We start from the raw sequence: 20,422 nt of genomic DNA, 5'->3' as shown, positions 1-20,422 counted from the left end.
CCCCACAGGGTCAACCTATGGTTTGAAATCTTTTGAAAAGGGAAATGTATAAGCTCCCTTTTGGGACTGACTGTTTCATCTTCTAGGGATGTCAAAGGACTATGGAGCTGACTATTCCAAGGACCATGAGGGCTCTTCTTGTTCAGGGGTCAGCAAATCTTTAATGGTGACCAGCAGAAACTCAATACATCTGGTAATTAGCTGAGCTTCACATAACAGAAAGTAAGAAACACTAAATAGGAACTAAGATGATGTAGGTTCATGATTAGGTTCTGCATCAAAAGCTCAAAAGGAATAGAAAATGCACTCCCAGTTGTAAAATGCCAGTTCCCTGGGTTTCTGAGCCTTTATGACCAGCTGATGAAGACCTTAGCCTTATGTCTACTACCTTTGCCTGAGGGCCCCCCAGGTGTTAGCCACCAACTCAATGTGTACCCCAAGCCAGGAGGGTATGATCAACTTTAAAAGAGCACAGGGTTCTCCTCCCGACTTCTTATACTCAAACATCCTCAATCTAGCATATGGTCTAAGCCATCATTTAATGAGGATGCCTTCTCACCTGTCTTGCACTTTACCCCGCTTCTGGACCAAGGGTCCAGATGTAGGGTCCCTGCATTTGGCCCCAGATGCAGGCAGGGAATGAGCGCCTCCAAGTGACAGAGCACAGTCAAGTCCCTTTAGCAAGCATGTCATCTTTCCAACATAGAACCAAAAAGACAGACTTTGCTTAAAGGAGCCCATTATGCAAATATCTGTACCTTCCAAAGAAAGAAAAGTAATATGGAAATGATCTTGGGGCACCTAATGTCTTACTGCAATAACAAGATAAGCCTTCCTCATAATAAAGATCTTAAAACAGATGCCAATCAAACAAATCAACAGCTAACAGCTCCAGCCAACTATGTTTAATAAATAATTTTGATATATCCTGCTGATTAACTCACAAAGAAGAACTAAAAGTATGGAATGTTAAAATACAGGGAATGTTCTCTTAGTCTGGAGATTGAGCCAAACTAAATGGGAAGGACCAGGCAAACATGTAAAGCACTCTCCACCCTCCGTGTGTAGATTTAGAATAAAGGGAGATTTCTGGCTTCCTCTGTCTAGAAGGCAGAGTTAATCTTTTATCTCTCTCCCCCAGTGCCTGCTAGATAGTGGGTTCTCAACAAATGAACGCATTTTAAAATTAATTTCTACTTCATGGCAATTTGATTTTCTTGAATAAATCTTATCTTCCTGGAATACAAATTGGGTGTAACTCCCTTGCTTAAAGTCCTCCTAGGGTCCTTAGAATAAAACCCAAGCTCCTAATCTGCAAGGCCTAGTGGGATTGGGGCTCCCAATTCTTGCTACTTTTTTCACCCAAAGGTATATTGATATCTTTACTATGAGTGTGGATTCAAAGCCCAGGTCTTCCAGTGGGGTGGGAGGGGGATGCCATTAATCTGGTATGTGTCACTCTGACTTCAGGGAACCAGAGACAGGACTCCCTGCCTCTCATTGTCCTCTGCTGGCAAATAGAGCGGTCTGTGCAAAATCCAGATCTGATTGTATCACTCTTCAGCCTAAAATCCTGTAACATCTGTTACCGAGGGGTATTCCATCTAAGCTCATTCCTTGGCACTTGGTCCTCCCCTCCTTGCTAGTCAAGTTCATTTCCTGTTTCCCCCAGGAGTCTCACTCTCCCTCATATCCAGAGCTGTCTCAAGCTCTTTTGTGCCCCTTCCTGAAACAATTCCTGCCCTGCCCCTCTCCTGTCACCTGGCTGACTCCTCCTCATTCTTCAGCACTTGCTTTGATCACAATACCATAGAAGGTTGTTCCTGGCCCTGCCCCTGTCCCATGGTGGTGTAGATGTCTTATTACTGATCATCCCCAGCTAGACCAAGAACTTCTCAAGGACAGGGATGTATCCTACCCTGTTGTGACCTATTCAAAACTGACAAACATCTGAGTGAACAAACCAGACCCTCTAAGAGGCCGGCTCCATGCTGGTACCTGCAGAGCAGGACATGTAGCGTGTGTCCTGTGCCTTGTAGGATGTTGAGCAATATCTCTCACCTTGACCCACTAGATGCCAGTAGCACTAAGCTGGGATGACCAAAAATGTCTCCAGGCATTGCCAGAAGTCCCCTGGATGGCACAATCACCTGGATGAGAGCTCTTGATGCCAAGGACACCTGAGAGGGAAGGACAGCATTTCTGCCTTCAGACCTTCCTCCAGACTTCCCCAAAATGTCAACTGGGTGAGGCCTACTTGGGTCATGTGGCTGCTTTCATCACTCTCTGCATCTTTAATCTGCTCCATTTTTATTCCCAACACATATAATCACCTGCTGTGTTACATACACACTCATGTCTATGTATTGACAGAGTTCCATGAAACAGAAACTTGGTGGTAATTTGCTGCTCTTTCCCCAGGACCCTGAGACAACGGCTGGCATGAGTTAAGCATGGATGTCTGCTGATTAAATAAATATTGTGTTTGATCTGAATCATGCTTGACGGGGCTGCTGGATGCGAGCTGGCCTTGGTGTGTGCACATCCTCTTGGCAGTCCAGGTCGCCTCTCCATAAATGTGTCCATTTTCCTACACTGCTCTTGCTGGAAGAGAAGGCACAGCTGGCAGAAGATCAGGCTTCTTCATGTTCTCCTTTTCATCCTGGGGTTTTTCTCAGAGATTCACTCCATTTCAAATCTCTAATTGCTGCAGTCTATTTCAATTAGACTTTAAGCTGGGGGGCTGGCCAGAATGGAGGTGGACAACCCGGGTGGCAGCTCCCCAGCCCCAGTGAGGACACGGGTCACCTGTGCACTTATCCCTGTCACAGGATTCTGGGTCCTCACCTCCTCAAGAGGAACTGAGCCCCCTTACAACAGCACTCCAGGGATTTCTTGGGAAAACCAAAGCTGACTTTGTAAGTGCCTCCTGGTCAGTGTTAGCTTCTTCTTCCCTCATCTGGGCCACCATGGGAGCCTCATCATGGTGACCCACCCCCTAATCACCAGCTCTTCCATGCCAAGCTGCTATGGGAGTCTCTGGGCAGGGGATGGTTTGCTTTATTTATATATTTTTAATTTATTTAATTGGAGACTAACTACTTTATAATACTGTAGTGGTTTTGCCATACACTGACATGAATCAGCCATGGGTATACATCTGTTCCCCATCCTGAACTCCCCTCGCACCTCCCTCCCCATCCCATCAGCTCAGGCCTGGTGCTCTGGGATGCTGAGGGACGGCTTGCTTTAGAACAGTGTCATCCTTTGTCGGTTGGCCTCACAGCTGAAGTGCTTGAACCTGGAATCTTACCCAGTCTTCTGTCATTGATTTAATTAGCCTCTGGTCTTCACCTTCAACTTTGCATAGTATCTCATAAAAAAATAATTTCCATCATTTTCTGCCCTTTAACCCCAAAGTGTCAAGCCCACTTTAAGGAGCCAGAAGAGGAGGCCGAACTGTTTTCATCGTCTCCTTTGCTCCTTCCTTCTCTTAGTCCCTGCTCATGACAAGCACCTCCTTCCTTCTCCCCCACCACCCTGCTCATTTTTAGAAAATGGGGAAAAAACCCAGTATGCTTACTGATGTTGAAAATACATGAAGATTGGGTAGTAGAAGCTAGAATGGGTGTCTTATCTGTGTTTGCAGAATCTAGTCCCAGGGGTTGGGGCAGCCTCCATGCCTGCTTTGGAGGGATGGCAAAACAGCAGCAGACTTTTTTTTTTTTTTTTCAGTACTGAGAGTCAAAACCATTGGTTAATTATTGAGCTTGCTCTTGTAAATTTAGCAGGTTAGATAAAATGGCTCTAAAAGATCTTGCAGTCCTGATATTTTGTAGTTCTTCAGCATCTTGGGGAGAAAAAGCCCCCAACTCATTTGAAAAACAGTTATAAGGAAATAGACGTGGTTGTAGCTAGATAACTAAAACAAACACATAAACAAGAAAGAAAAAAATAAAAATTGATCCTCAGACATTTATTCATCCTGTGAACGTTCGGTGGGTCCACGCTGTGTGGGCTAGGTGCCGGGGGATGAGAAAGTTGAGGAAGGAATGTGGGGCTCTCTCACTTGCCACGATTGAAGCTGAACCTCTTCTGAGGAGTTTGTGCTAATGAAGTTTAGAAAATACGTTTCTGTAGCCTCGAGTGAGGAAGCGGCTTTGCTTAGTGGACCAAGTCAGTAATCAGTCAGGAGCGACTCGGTGGTCTAATCCAGGTATGTGGCTGCTGTGGGACGTCGGGTAACCTCTTCATGCCTCAGTTTCACCAGGTGTGCCTGGCAGATAAGGCCAGGTCGCAAAATGAGGTGCTTGGAAACGTGAAGAACCAATTGGAAAAGAGTCGAACGGAGATGCTCGGAGGTACTGGCTTGGGGAGACGCTGCAAGCAAATCCTGAATTATTTTTTTCTAAAGGGAGTCAGAAGACAATCTGTTTATTTATTTATCAAATTGTGTTTTTCTACATTTTAATTTTTTAAGTACTTGTGTCAAGAGAGACATGTGAAAGGCATTCATTTCAGATATTCATTCAGAGTGAAGCAGTTGGTTGAGGGAGATCAGGTTTTTCAATCTCGCCTACTGTGTCATTAACCCCAACCCTAGTGATGAATAAACTGGGGTGTCAATGAGTTGTTTCAACTCCGTGGTTCTCAAACTTGGCTTCACAGAGGAAACACCTGGAGAGTTTGATAAACGGACTGATGTTTGGTCCCACTCCAAAGCATTCAGATTTAATTGGTTTGTAGTGCAGCTTGGGCAGCAGGGTATTTTAAAAGCTCTCCAGGTGATTTTTTTTAAGTGGAGCAAAGTCTGAGAACCACAAAAAACTTACTCAAGGTTACAGATCTAGTGTCCAGAGAAGCTGATTCTGCTGAGCCCAGGCCCAGCTTCGTCCTGTCAGGGAATATTTTTGCCTGTACTGGCTAAAATCTTCTAAAGACACTTTCATCTCTGGCCTAAAAGGTTGGTTTTGGAGAAATAAGCAAAGGCTCGGTAACATGGTATTATGTTTAACAGCCATCCAAAGTTGAGAGAAGAGAGAGAGAAGAAGCCTGGGACAAATTTGTCCACTCTCAAAAGCCATTGCTGCTGCTAAGTCACTTCAGTCGTGTCTGACTCTGTGCAATCCCAGAGACGGCAGCCCACCAGGCTCCCCAGTCCCTGGGATTCTCCAGGCAAGAACACTAGAGTGGGTTGCCATTTCTTTCTCCAATGCATGAAAGTGAAAAGTGAGTCAAGTTGCTCAGTCATGTCCGACTTTTCGCGACCCCATGGACTGCAGCCTACTAGGCTCCTCCGCCCATGGGATTTTTCAGGCAAGAGTACCGGAGTGGGGTGCCAAAGCCATTAAGGAAATAAAAACAAAGGCAATTTTGAAGCGCGTGGGCTGGATTGAGAGGGCTTTCACATGGCCTACTAGGGCACCTGGAGAAATAAGCACCTTTCAGGCACAAACCCATGACCCCAGCAGCACTGCGAGGGGATTGGCTCAAAGGCCACCTTCACTGAGGCAAATTAACAAGCCATCTTCCCTGAGGTTAATACTTGGCCTATTTAGACCTGGGCTTCTCAGACACCTGCCAGCATCAGAAACACCCACAGGACCTGTCAGGTCTGAGCAGGAGCCTGGGAATTTGCACTTCTACCAGGTTCCCAGATGATGCTCCTGGTCTGGGAGCCATGCTTTGAAAACCACCCATTTGGATGATTCGCTTCTCCGGAGCAACACACGGTGCTACTGACATGCAACCATTGGACTGCTCGCCGGATGTTCAATAGGTGAAGGTCTGCTTTCTCCTCTATTTCCCCTGTTGGGAGCCCCAGCTACAAAATGATACGTGAAGCGATGGCTCCCAATTCCGGAACACCCAGTAAGAGACTGTACAGAGCACTGTGGGTACACACCCCGCTCACCACCTACGACACCACTAGCTGATCCTGCAATCTCACCCTCAGTCTAAAGATGAGAAACAGTTGAGAAGAAAACAACTTGCCAAAGGTGATACAGTAGTATCGGGACAAACCATGAAATGGCTGATATTCACCCTTCTTTCAACTATAAAAATGACAATTTCATACGGTTCCTCTGATAGCAGAGTATAACCTCAGTAGGTCTGACTGCAAAGCCTGAGCTTTCAACTCAAGTTCTCTGTCACCTCCCAATTAGGACTCTTTTGCAGGCCACGTGTCTTACTGATGGATAGGACTGAAGTATGCAGATGAGTTAAGAGCACAGGCGTGAAGCCAGCTCTCCAAGGAAATACTGGTCACTGGCCCTCAGCGAGGTGTGACTGTCACTGGCGGCCTCTCACCTGCAATGAACTGTACTGGTGGCATGGCTGACCCCATAGGTGGCAGCTCCCACCCAGGCCCCTGGCTAGCTCAGCTGGAGTGCTTCAGATGACAGGCTCATCTCTACGCACATCCTAGCATGAGATTCAGTGAGGGAAGGAAAGACACAGGCAGTGGCTCTGCTTTCGGGATCTGAGGTTCCAGAAAGCATGGGATCAGAGTCACCCAGGATTTCAGGGCTGCCAAGGCAGAGTCTACCACCCAGCTCTGAGCATCACAGGAGCATGGTGATAGGAGAGGTGGCAGCAACGATGGCTCCTCTAGAACAGTCAGTGGTTATTGGCTGGGGGCAATTTTGCCCCTGTGGGATGACTGGCAGTATCTGGAGACATTTTTGATTGTCAAGACTGGGATGGGGGATGCTATTGTCATCTATTAGTAAGAGGCCATGTGTGCTTCTAAACGTCCTGTGATGCACAGCCCCCACAACAAAGCATCATCCAGCCCTAGACGTCAACAGTACTAAGACTGAGAACCCTTACACTAGAGCTGTATCAGAAATGCTGGGTATGTCCTGTAGCACCAGTTTCCAGTATTTTACATGTAAACCAGGTTGTTGGGTCTTTATAGCAGTTCTATAAGCTACCTGCTGTTGTTTAGTCGCTAGTTCATGTCCAGCTCTTTTGTGACCCTATGGACTTGAAGCCTGCTAGGCTCCTCTGTACATGGGATATCCTAGGCAAGAATACTGGAGTGGGTTGCCATTTCCTTCTCCAGGGAATCTTCCCAACACAGGAACTGAACCCACGTCTCCTGCTTGGCAGGTGGGTTCTTTACCACTGAGCCACCTGGGAAGCCCCAAGCTACCTATACTCTTAAATAAATCCCTTGTTTTATATATTAGTCGGAGGGGATTTTGTTGACTACTATCAAGAATCCTACCTAGAAAAGTCAGCCAAGGGGAAGACCAGACTAGAGGATGAAGAAAGAAGTAGCTTGTCCCCACAGTTGAGGGTTGGGGCAGCATTCCAAGTACAAATATTATCCAGGGCAGCAAAAGTCTACCACGGTAAAGTGTGCATTACCCGTGTACAACATGGGCATTGTTATACGGAGGCTAACCACCTCAGTAACTCCCTAATCTGGGTAAATCTTCATCTCCCCATCGTCTTACCATCGCTAATGATGTGATACACTATTTCCACATGACAGCCGCATTTTTCATCTTAATGTATTTTCTGATAAACTGTCATGTGGATTAGAATTGGGGTGGAGTCATGAATGAAGGGAAACACAGGAGCAAGAATACCCTTTGTCTCTCTGGTATTTTCCAGTTTCACAGTAATACTCCTAATTATGAAACCAAAACTTAACCAAGAAATTGGCTCAAACAACAGCACGTTATATCCCAGAAAATGTGAACAAATTTTCAGAAGGACACAATAAAATCCTGCTCAGTTTCTGAGGCCAAGAACACAGATGGTTCCTGTTACCAGTTCTGTAGTTGAGAATGACAACTGTGTTAAGCTCACCTTTAAAGAGATCAAATGAGATCATCACTCAGGTATTTAGCACAGAGCCTTGGTACGTTGTAAATGTTTAATAAATGTTAACATCTACATTAAACAATAATATATCTTGAGAACCACTTTGGCCCTCAGCTAACACATTAGTAAGGACAAGATAATAAACCAGTTTCAGGTTTGTGTGTGTGCAACTCTAGAGAGTTCTTGGGGACTTAATAGGTGCTCAGGAAATGTCAGTTCTTTCCCTCTCTCCACATGCTCCCCTCTTCTCCCATTCAACTCTGACACCCCAGCCCTTGCTGGATCTCCCATAGTAGACAACAGAGCAGGCGGAGGTCTCCTGGCCGTGACACCGGCCCACTACACAGGCCTGCCTCCTCTTTCCCTTTCACCCACTGCTGGGCCACCCCAACCCCCACCTGCCTAATAGACTCCGTCTCCCACTCCACTCCTGTCCTCCTATATTGACAAATTTGCAGCCAGCAGATTATAGTCACAGTGTGAGGAATCATTACCACCTGCTAATATTTTTATAGAATTTCATAAACTTGGTCATTCATGAATCATTTACAGTACTTTATTCCAATGAAGAGTTCACAAATCACTCAAACACTGGCAAAATGCATAATAATGAGTAATATTTCAGGAGGCTTTGCATTAATATGTCGGCTTCCAATACTTGCAAGAGCTAAATTATTTTGCCAGGTGCCACTTCGGGTCAGAAGCATAGAAAGCCCTATGGGGGCTGCAGCAGTGAGAGTGGGCAGGAGGCAGTGGGCCTTGGGAAAAAATATTAAAAGTATTTAAGAAGTAGATCATTCAGCAAGTCAAGTTCCCTTTAAATACTTGGAGTTCCTGGGAAAGAGGCCTAGGAATTTGCAGACTAGACACCAGAGTCTAGTTGCAGGTAAAAGAGAAAGAAGTGATTTTTATAACTGAAAATGCAGGGCTTTGGAGGTGGAGAGAAACAGACAGGGTTCCCAGATTCTGTACACACCAGCTGGGAGACCGCAAAAAAAGTTACTTAACAGTTATTTGCTTATCTGTAAAATGGTGTTAACACCTACTTTTGAAGTCTCTCATGTGAAATGGATTAAGTAAGAGAATGTATATGAGTTGTTTAGCACAATATCAGCTGTGTAGAGTTCAATAAACAGCTTCAGTGATCATACACATCCAGGGACCCAAGGACAAATTTATCCCAGATTATTTCTCATCATGCAGATCTCCAAGGTTTAGTTAATGATGCTTTCTTGTTGGGACGTGTTAGCATCTTGCAAGTAAACAGCATTTACCTTTAAAATGAATGACAACAACAACAGTGAAGCAATTGTAATGGCAATCCAGTCATCCACATGCTCTCTGCTTTTTAAACTTGCAGGAGGGGAAAGTAAAACACGGGAATTGGAGACCTCGGATTCTGCTCTTTGAAGAAGCAGGTTTGTGACCAACCGCAATAACCACCAGGGACATGATGGATCCAACTGTACTAGTAAGACAGTAAATCATTTCTCAATAGCTGCTTGAAATGAACCAGATTTGCAACACTGTTGTGCCCGAAGTGTGTTAAGAAGAGAGGAACCCAGTTCTCATAAAATCCAGAAATAGGAGAGACAGGAAGAGACAGGAAGACAGGAAGAAAACAGGACAAAGTCTGGATTGAAGAGCGAATGGCACTGGGGAGAACCGGGCATTAGAAACTGGGCCATTGTGAGACTGGTGAAGGGAGGCTCAAGCCCAGACCACTGTTCACCACTAGCACACACGGTCCTGAACAGGAGTAAACCAAGCCACACAATGAACGTGGCACAGCTCCCGGAAATATCACCTATACACAAACAAAGCCTAGGCATTAAAGTGAGAGCCACGTGAGGGCAGGGAACCCGGCGTGTCTGGTTTCCCATTCCATTCCTCCCCCTGCTGGTCTTCAGTGAAATATATTTAGAATGAATGACTCAATGAATTAGGTCACATGCCGTGGAGTACATTATGAAATTACAAATAAACTCAAGATTATCTAAGAGAAGTTCACAGTTGAGATGAGAAGTCTGGTCCACAACTCACAACTCCAGAGACCATGGAGCTTTCATTCACCTCCTGTGCTTTCCCCATGACTAATTCTCACATATGCTGAGACCATGCTTACTATGTTCCTGGTACTCCTTCAAATGCTTGACATGCATTAACTCCTTCAGCCCCTTCATCCTATGAGATCATTATTATTATTGTTCCCATTTCACAGATGAGAAAATTGAGGCAGATTGTCTGCTCAAGCTCCCATAGCTAGTTGTAAAAACTGTGCTTTAATTCAGCCAACATGGCTACATGCAAAACTATGTTTTTAACTGTTATAGGCTACCTGACCTCACTTTAAGGAAAAATATGAGAATCTCTGTGCCACAGACCAGACTTTATTTTACTAGCTGTTTGCAATTATTAGTTAACAAAAACTAGTAACTTTATCTTTTATAATCATTGAAAGTGCTAGTAACTATCCCCATTTTATGGATGAGAATCACAAGATCAGAGAAGGTAAGTGGGTTGCTCAAGAGCACACAGCTCACTAAGTAGCGATGCTGAGGCTTGAACACTTTTCTGATTCCAGAGCCACTGATTATTTAGATTATCATTTAGATATTATCTAAATATTTAGATATTATCATTTAGATAAAGGATTCCCTGGTGGCTCAGATGGTAAAGCGTCTGTCTGCAATGCAGGAGACCTGGGTTTGATCCCTGGGTTGGGAAGATCCCCTGGAGAAGGAAATGGCAATCCATTCCAGTATTCTTGCCTGGGAAATCCCATGGATGGAGGAGCCTGGTGGGCTACAGTCCATGGGGTCACACAGAACCAAACATGACTGAGCGACTTCACTTTCATCATTTAGATAGAACTAAAAATGAGCTAATTGAAAAAAAAAAGAAAGGTGGGATTTTCATTCAACCCTCCTCTGGATACCCTATGAGCATTAGAAAAGGGCTGTCGTCTCCCTGTGGATGCAGCTCTGAACTCAGTGTGGCTTTTGGAGAATAAGCAGGGGGCTGAGTCAGGCCTTTCTCATCCTTCAGCCATCCCCCTCCCCCTTGTGCAGTGAGACCCTGCACAGCCATACCCGACAGCCCTGCGCTCAGCTTGTGGAAGCCAGAGGAAAGAGACGCCTCATGAATCAAAAATTCTCCTTAAAGAAGTCTCTGACTGGGACCCTTGACAACATCAAAACCAAGCCACCTGACTGACCAAAGGCCACCTTCTCATCACTCCCGATTAGTCCTTGAATGTTGGTGTTCGAGTTTTTCCCGTGGTGACTGCCCTAAGGTATCTTTCCCTCACTGTCCCTGGTGATCAAGGTCACTGCCATCTAAGGAGAATACTCACACTGAGGTGGGCCCTTGTTTATGGAAACCCAGAAATCTCTCTAGGAGTGTGGAATGTTGACTTTTTTGAAACCAATTTTGGATCCCAGAAACAACAGCCAGGATCAGTCAGCCAAGCATGCACCTACACTCTCACTCAGCTCTTACTAGCTCCTAAGGGGTCACTTTAAAAGGGGATCGTTCAGCCTCTCATTTACCAATTCTTACTCCTGGCAACCAGCTTTTTCCAGTTTCTCTGATTCATGCTGGTCCTATTTCCAGGCTACAGAACTCTCCCAAGAAGACTTCTGCCCCTTTATTCTTTGTCTTGTACCCCTTCCATCTCCTAGGAAATTCTAGAGCTCAGCTTCCTCCAGGAATCTCTCTTTAATACTTAAAAGAGGGGCAGAAAATGCTATGATGTTTGATTCCTGTGAGGATAGAAGGGAAAACCCACAAGTCTGTTGTCTATGTCAACCTTCTCACAGTTGAAGGCAGGAAACTGATGTTAAAAACTTGTGGAACTTAACAGAAAAATTAAATCATCTTATAGGAAGAAAATGAGTAAGAGCAGCTTTAATTTACTGAGTGCTTGCTAGGTGCTGGGCATCATGCTAAGAATTTGTAAAGATAATTGTCTTCCATTTCATACAATCCTTAGACATCCTGGTACTATCCCCACTTTGTGGAAGAGAATCACAAGATCCTCAGAGAGGGTGAATGGGTCGCCCAAGATAAAAGCAGCACAGTCAACAGCAGTGCTGAGACCTGAATGGCAATTTGCTGACCCCAGAGCTCTGTATCACTGTGCTATGAAACTATGAAATGTATCATGTCTTGAGTTCTTTGTGTCTGAAAAGTAATAGATATTCCCACGATAGGCAGGGGGAAGAAGAGGGGATTTACCAACAGTCTGCCGCTGGCTTGTCCTGCAGCGGCTGGACACTGACAGCTGCCAGGTCACCTGTGGTCACCGGCAAGTCTGGCTGGACCTGGGAATTTCAGAGGGTGCCAACATTCAATTTCTACAACAACCAGATTCCCCAAGGGTGTACACTGAAGATGCACCAGTCACCCTTTGGTGTCCTCTGACAGATGGTACGCCCTGCAGATGCTCATAGCATCTGCCTTTTGGTGATACTTCTGAGAGGGAGGTCCTCCCAGGACTGGGGACCCTGGACCACACTGCTCAGCATGAGGCTGGATGGGCCTCCCCCCCGCCCCCAACTGCCCTATATTTGTCCAGCATTTCGATGCCTCAAGTGCGATCCTCACTGGAAAACCACAGCACTCCTGTTGGTAGGTAGGCAAGTGCTATCTGCATTTTATGGACAAGAACCTGAGTACTGACACCTACATGGTCTTCCCAAGGTCAGTATCTCGCTGTAACAGAGGAGGCTACACCCAGGGGATCAATTCCCCAGCCAGAGCACTTGACTGTCCAGTGTAATGTCCCTCCATCCTCTGTCCTTAGGAAAGGAGGGAAGAGGAGGTCATGTTGTTGAGGTGGAATTGGGATGCTCTTACATGGTGTTTTGATGAAGATGAATGCCAAGTCCAGGCCTAGAAACTGGCCCCTCCACCTTCCCCGAATCTAATGCAGGGAGACGCACGTGTGATGGGCAACGGCCTGGAAAGCAGACACTGGTGGCTGGGCCTTGCTCCCAAGTACCTGCTTCCAGCTCAGTGCACTGCATCCTGCTGGAGCCTTCCCTGAAAATGGCTTGGAATTCTGTCTCATTCCTCAAAAAATGGAGCTACTACCCCCAGAGGCTTGGTCCTTAACACAGCTGTGAGAATGGGATTCTTGGGGGTGTGGCAGAGAGGAGATAGGAGGGACCCATAGCCTACGTAAGATTTGATGCTCACCCAATATCTTCATGCAGCTACTTTGCTCTCTGAATCTTGAATGGGTGTCAACTTCTGAAACTATCTTTTACAAATAGGCTTTTGTTTTTCCATATAAAAGCAAAGCAAGTGCATTGTAGAAAAATCAGAAAGAAAAAAACAGAAAATATCAGTAACACCAAATACAGCCACTAAGACTTTGGTTTTCCTCTATCATGCTTCTTCACAAACATGTACCCATCACGATACGTGTAAACACTCCGTCTGTAATGAGGACACCATATGTGCTGGTGTGTCTGTTTCATTCAGTATCTTGAAAATCTCCCATGTAACTAGAACTTCTTCAAAAATATTTTAAACGGTTGTAGAAAGCTTCCTTGCAAAATTGTGCCATAGTTTAACCATTATATATTGCTGAATATTTAGCAACTGTTTCCATTTTAAGGATTTTGTCCTGCTATAACATCATTGTACAAAAAGCTGACTGAATTCCTCCCTATTTCCTTAGGATGGATTTCTCTAAGTAGAATGAGCAGGTCCAAGGGTTTATTCTTTTTACAGCGCTTCATTATCAAGCTGGTTTCTGGAAAACCAACATTAATGTAGAGTTTCTGACCTCCTCTGAGATCCCCCAGGGGCCCCTTCTTGGTTTTTCATGCCCAAAGTTTTACGCAAACCCAGAGGGCTCTGCTGATGAGACAGGGGCCCTCATTGCTGCTTGTCAGGGTTCAATGCCACTCGGCTCCCACAGAGACACACTTAAAGCCGTGCAGCCCCGGGTTGATGAAGCACAGAAATAATGAGCTCAGTGGGAGGAAAGCAGTCTGTGAAAGACACGTCTCCGTGTGGGGGGTGGGCACCAGGGGTACTCACTTGATAGGTAGCGATGGTTTCTCTGTCCAAGTTCCGTGTCACAGAGACACTACCCGTGTTCTCATTGATTCTGAAAATTCCTTTAGGCTCTTGATCCACTCCCTTTCCAGTGAGCCGGAACTTGGACCCTTCCGGTCTGTCACTATCGACTACCTGGTCAGAGAAACAGAGCGACATTTATGATTCTGGCTGGAAAACACGGAGAAAGCACAGTGCTCACACACCGCAGTGACCAGTCCACCAGTCACAGGGGCCAATGCAGAAGCGCTGGATGAACTTGACTACAGCAGCATCACCAAAACTAGGCTCATCAGCTTAACACCTTTCATCCTAACATGAAAATCTGCAGTTTTCAGCTGGGAGAGCATACCAGCCCTGGGGTGACATTTAGTGATGGATCTGGGAGGCAAGTAACTTCATGAACTTCAAGGTTGGACATTTATATTATCTTTAATTCCTAGGAAGCAGACTTTTTCCTACAAGTAAGACCAAATAAGCAATGGAGAACACTGGACAGTGCTATACTAGGCAGGCATTATTCAGGATTCTAGGTGTTTACATGGGTCCAGTCACCAGCAGCACCACCTACACCCTTGCTTCTACCAGGTATTCAATACCAGGCAGGGTGCTGAGAAGGCATTTTACATGCATTTTTAAAAAAGCTCTGACAACAATGCTGGGGGCAGGGAACATTATTATTCATACTTAATGAATGAAATCAATGAGACTCAGAGAGATTAAGCAAGTTTGCCACAGTCACAGTTATTAAAGAAACAAGGAGGGTATTCAGAAACCATCTTCCATGTCTCTAGAGGCACAGCTCTGCAACATCGCTGTGTCTGGATTTACTTCAAGGGAATTCCCTATTGGTAGTCAGCCTTGATTAGACATTTAAAGAATAAATTGAAAAGGTAAAGATATAGGAAGGCAATTCCAGGCAGACAGAGCAACATAGACAGGCAACAGGCAGGTGAGAGAGCTTAGAAAATTCAGAATGGCTTGAGAAGAGGTGAGGTTGAGAGGTATATTAGGAGCCAAACTATGTTGCTTTGTTTTGATGTCATCTGAAAGTATTCAACTAAAGAGAAAACCATTATTTGCATAGGTTAGTTCTAAAGTTCTACCAAGTATTCATGTATATGTAATATCCATTTTCCATCGATATCTGCAGACAAATTTGATTATAACATTTTAAAGGTCACAAACGTAATAGATACTCAGAACATACAGATAAAAGAAAGCTAATACTGATCTGGCTGTCATCAATTTACAACTAAACAGGTACCTATTGGGCTGTGGTCAACTGAGCTTGGAGGGTTTGGGTGGCTGAACCAGAAACGTGCCTTCTAGTGGAATGAGGAAGAGCTGTGGTGGTGGGGGCGGGGGGTGCGTTTCCGGGACCACCATGCCTGCAATTCTGATGGCTGCCACCAGGTGGCAGTGGAGCCTAAGGCAGCATGAGCCTTGTGCTAAGGCTCCTCTGCCAGGACTAGTGGAGTAGGAGCACAGTCCATATGGCAGTACAGGTTTTTCTTTTTTTTTCCCTCTGATTTAAGATATTCTTTATTAAAATACACTGAGTGTTCTGATTAAACATCAATTACCTCTGTTTGCATTTTTTAAATTAACAGAAAATATCATCCAAAGCAAGACTAAAAATAAGGTATGCGATATCTTCTGATGAAAAGAATTTTCACTGTCACTGCTTGACTAGATTTAATCCAAATGACATTATCCCCACTGCTTGGAAGCTCCACGAGGTCAACAGCCTCAGCATATCGGGTTCACCACTGGATCCCAGTGCCTGGCAAAGTTCCTGGCATACAGTGGAACCAAGGCCAATATCTGTTTAATGAGGAGCTCAGTGATTAGACAAACATATGTCCCCATCCTGGCTCGGCCAATGATCAGCCTGTGGCCTTGAACGTCATCCTTTGCCTCTTTGGCTCTTGATTTCCTTATCTGTAAAATGAGGATAATGCCACTTATTTCCCAGGGTTGGATGAGATAGCATGTGAAAAATACACCCCTGGCACATAGAAGGGGCTCAATAAACCAGAGTTAATAATGAGAGTATTAAGATGAGACATGGGTTCGATCCCTGATCTGGGGAGATCCTCTGGAGTAGGAGACGGCAACCCACTCCAGTATCCTTGCCTGGAAAATCCTGTTGATGGAGGAGCCTGACAGGCTACAGTCCACGGGGTTACAAAGAGTTGGAGACGACTAAGGGACTGAACAACGACAATGATGCTGCTGTTAATAGGTAAGACTGACACCTCCAGGCATAAACACCACTTAGCTACAATACTAAAAAAATCCCTTTCTAAGGGAGCACATTTCCTTTTCAAACACAAAACTCACACAAGTCTCTGGTTGCAGGAGAGAAGTGTTCTGGAGGAAGATTTACTGTGGGAACGGGCCAATTCCGTTTCTTTATCTCTTACATATTTGCCGTCGTTCCCTTCCCCCTCTTACCACTTTGGCCCAAATATGGATTAAAACCTCTTCCTTTTGCTACCCTATACATGAACTGGTCCTCTCCAAAGACTTCTGTTGGAAAAAAACGCTGGATCTCTTTGCTATCTCCCTTCCAGACTTATTTTAAACACAAAACACTATTAGGAACTCTTAAAAACCTGTTTTCTAGAATGCCAGTAGAGCAAAGTTGGCATTTCTCTAAGTTCCACACTTCCATGAGTTTCAAAGGCACTCCAAGGCTTGGAGAAACCATGGAGAATAAAGCATGGAAGTGGGTGTCATTCTCCAGGGAAAAGATGGGAGTCTGGGCTCAATTTAGATTTAGGAACCACCCACCAGCTCTCCGGCTTCTTAGTCCCCAGCTGGGGCTTCAGAGAGACCCTGGCCCACTCCAGCCTGAGCTAGAGAGATAGGAGATATGCAGTGGCCACAAAGGAGGCCTCAGCCACACAACAAAGCAAGTCAGGTGGGTTTCCAGACGACCTTTATTATACTAGGTAAACTCCTAAGATTTGTCCAAGTGCTACTGCAGGGCTGTGGTCCCCAAGGCTGTGGTCCTTTTCCTGGTGTTTAAAGTGATGGAATGTAAGAAATCCAGTGCATTCCTGCCCAGAACAAATCCTGCCATGAGTCTCTGCTCCTGTAGCAGCTGTTAACACCCATTATACCACATAGGAGGGCTTCGCAGTTAGCTGGTATTTCCTATTATTCTCTGTAATTCAACACTTCTTTTCACAGTGGGATTTCTTTTTTCCCCTTATTCTCTGAGTTGGAATGAAAAAAATAGCTAGTGATGAGAAAGAACTTGGACCCTGGGTGCCAACTCTCTGAGAAGCGTGTGTAAATAGCACACAGGTCCTGCTGCATACCTGGGCAAAGCCACTTCCCTGGCAGCAGCAGGGGTTGCTGGCATGCCAGCTGTACTGGGAGTAGGGGGCATGGCTCAGGCGGGACCAGAGTCCTCTGCACCCTGCGAGGGGCAGGAAATGCAGGGCCTTGGAGCAGCCAGTGCTGTTTGCTCTGAGTTTCAAAGGGCATCCTCATTGCCTACTTCCTACAGAGCGTGGCACATTACAAAGCCAGAGCCCCCTAGGAATCCCATTCCCACATCCATTCTCTGCTGCAAGGGGCCAATGATACCAAGTCATATGTGTTTTAAAGATACTCTGTGAATGTATATACACATTTATGTACTCATAGACTATATAGCAATTTTGAATATTTTTACATTGAGAGGATCATTTTGTATCAGTTCAGTTCAGTCGCTCAGTTGCATCCCTTTGCGACCCCATGGACTGCAGCCCGCCAGGCCTCCCTGTCCATCACCAACTCCCAGAGTTTATTCAAATTCACATCCATTGAGTCAGTGATGCCATCCAGGCATCTCACCCTCTGTCATTCCCTTCTCCTCCCACCTTTAGTCTTTCCCGGCATCAGGGTCTTTTCCAATGAGTCAGTTCTTCCCATCAGGTGGCCAAAGTATTGGAGTTTCACTTCAGCATCAGTCCTCCCAATGAATATTCAGGACTGATTTCCTTTAGGATGGACTGGTTGGATCTCCTAGCTGTCCAACGGACTCTCAAGAGTCTTCTCCAACACCACAGTTCAAAAGCATCAATTCTTTGGCGCTTAGCTTTCTTTATAGTCCAACTCTCATATCCATACATGACCACGGGAAAAATAATAGCCTTGACTAGATGGACCTTTGTTGGCCAAGTAATGTCTCTGCTTTTCAATATGCTATCTAGGTTGGTCATAACTTTTCTTCCAAAGAGGAAGTGTCTTTTAATTTCATGGCTGCAGTCACCATCTGCAGTGATTTTGGAGCCCAGAAAAATAAAGTCTGTGACTGTTTTCACTGTTTCCCCATCTATTTGCCATGAAGTGATGGGACCGAATGCCATGATCTTAGTTTTCTGAATGTTGAGAACCCCATGAACAGTACCATTTTGTATAGTATTTTATAATTTTTATATTCAGTGTGGTTGGAGGTTATACAAAATATGCAATACTTTATATGTATTATTACATTTGTATGATATAAATATATTTTGTACTTCATAGATAGACAGACACAGACTTTGGGGGGAAGAATAACTTTCCATTTATAGAAACACTGCCTAGATACCATAGAGCTCCCACATACTTTTCATCAATTTCTCCTAATATTCACATCTTTCATAACCATGGAACTTGGTCACAACTGAAATTAACATTGACATGCGACTCTTAACTAACCAACCTCCAGATTTGATGTATTCAGATTTCACCACACCAATTTTTCTCCTTCTGTCATTTTTCTGACCCCAAAATCTAACCTGGAACCCTATTACTTTTAGTCAGTGTGTTTGCCCCCCTACAGGTTCAGACATTTCCTTAATTATGCTGACATCAGTTCCCCCCACTATGGAAAACATATCAAAATGCCATAGTCACCAAGTTCTATATATTCTTTTTAAGACCTTCTAGCCCTGCCCCCCTGCCCGTCTCCAGTACCTGTAATTTAACTCAGATCCTCACTAAGGTTTTTGACTGTTTTGTTAGGGCCAAGAATGGTGCATGGTACACAGTAAGCTTTCACTAAATATTTGCTTTAAGTAAATGAATATTATGGTAGTCTCCTAACAGGCCTCTATGTTTCTGATTTTCTCTTTTCCCTTCCTGTCCTAATTGCAACCAGAATGGTCATTGCAAAATGCAAACACAAATATGGCCAAAGCCGTTTCCAGATTAAGACTTTCGCTGGTTCCCCATTGCTCCCAGGTTAATTAGCCCAGGGCCCTCCTTGATGGGCCTCCACCTGCTTCTTCAGTTCTCTCTCTTGCCACCACCAACTGTGAGCCACAAGCTTTCTGAATTTTGCCCACTTTCTCTGGACCTGGGTTGGTCGGACTCCTATCTTTCACCCTGTCTGCTGGAGTCCCTCCTGGTCTTCCTGGACTCTGCCCGCTCAGTGGAGCTTCTCCTGACCCTCTGCCCCACTCCACGGAGGCAGCCTCATCTTCTGGTCCCAGCCCTGCTCGCCACTGGGGTCCGTTAAGGCACAGAGAGTAGATGGCCCCTGGGTTGGGGGTGGTAATTGTCCCTTGGGCTATTTATTTCTTATTCTTTTAATATTTCCTGGGTTTGGAACATAGAAGACACTTGACTAAAGCTTTGAAAAAAATTACAACTTTGTTTGCATGTTTTATATGATCATAAAATGCTTCATAAACTCATAAATTAAAATCTATTGTACTAACTTTTTTGTATGTGTGAAAATGTGGTCACTTTGTCTATGTAATATCAGTATCTTCTCATTTCTCTTTTTCCAAGCCCTCAGGCAGTGGTAACGCCCAGGAATCATTAAGGGACCGAGGACACTTCCCCATCCTAATAACCTGCAAAGGGCCAACCTTGTGTGAAGACCCTCTGAGCAAACACTGCTCATGGTGTGAAGTGGCTCCAACACAGATACCCCAGCGCTTCTTCACTGTCACAGCCAGCTAAATGGATGCTCTAATCCTACGTATGTAGAAAATCAGGAGATACTTATTTTCAAAGGATAGAAGACTCTACATATATAAGCAATATGGTCAAAGGATAAAAAACTAGAAAATAATCAGACCCCTCACCCACAAATTTTCAAAGGGAAATGAATCACATGTGAACAGTATAGGTCTTTGGGAGATAGAGTTAATAGGGTAATTTTTTTTTTCCTTCACTTTAGGATACTTTTGACTTCATAAGATGAACCTATATTACTTGCTATACAGTAAAAAATTAACCCAAAAACAAAACAACTTTTTTTAAACATGTAAGACTAATCACTGGAGCTTGGGATATATACTAATTTAGAAGATGTTTTCTGCTCCATATTAAGTAGGAAAAAACCTCATGTATGGCCTTTACCTATAGTTATTAGAAGACATTTGTTTTGTCCAGTAGGTTGGTTCTCTAAGGTGATTTGTAAGCAGCAATTAATTCTCTACTGTGGTTTAGTCCTTGACATGCCTTTGAACTTGAAGATACTTAGCCATTCAGCAATCCAGGCAGCTGTTAGATCCAT

General features: G+C 44.7%; 1 protein-coding gene across 2 annotated transcripts in view; it reads right to left on the bottom strand.

Moving 5' to 3' along the window:
- The window catches only part of CDH13 (cadherin 13), a 1,011,953-nt gene that overhangs the window by 453,830 nt on the left and 537,701 nt on the right, over positions 1-20,422 (bottom strand). For both annotated transcript variants that reach the window (XM_019978955.2, XM_070770373.1), the window contains one exon: positions 13,894-14,046. In XM_019978955.2, the coding sequence (XP_019834514.1) occupies positions 13,894-14,046 (153 nt within the window). The remainder of the gene's footprint in view (positions 1-13,893; positions 14,047-20,422) is intronic.

The sequence above is a fragment of the Bos indicus genome, chromosome 18, assembly GCF_029378745.1.
Source record: "Bos indicus isolate NIAB-ARS_2022 breed Sahiwal x Tharparkar chromosome 18, NIAB-ARS_B.indTharparkar_mat_pri_1.0, whole genome shotgun sequence".
Lineage (NCBI taxonomy): Eukaryota > Metazoa > Chordata > Mammalia > Artiodactyla > Bovidae > Bos > Bos indicus.
The sequence above is the reverse complement of the archived record's forward strand: the minus strand, read 5'-3'. Positions and strand labels throughout refer to the sequence as shown.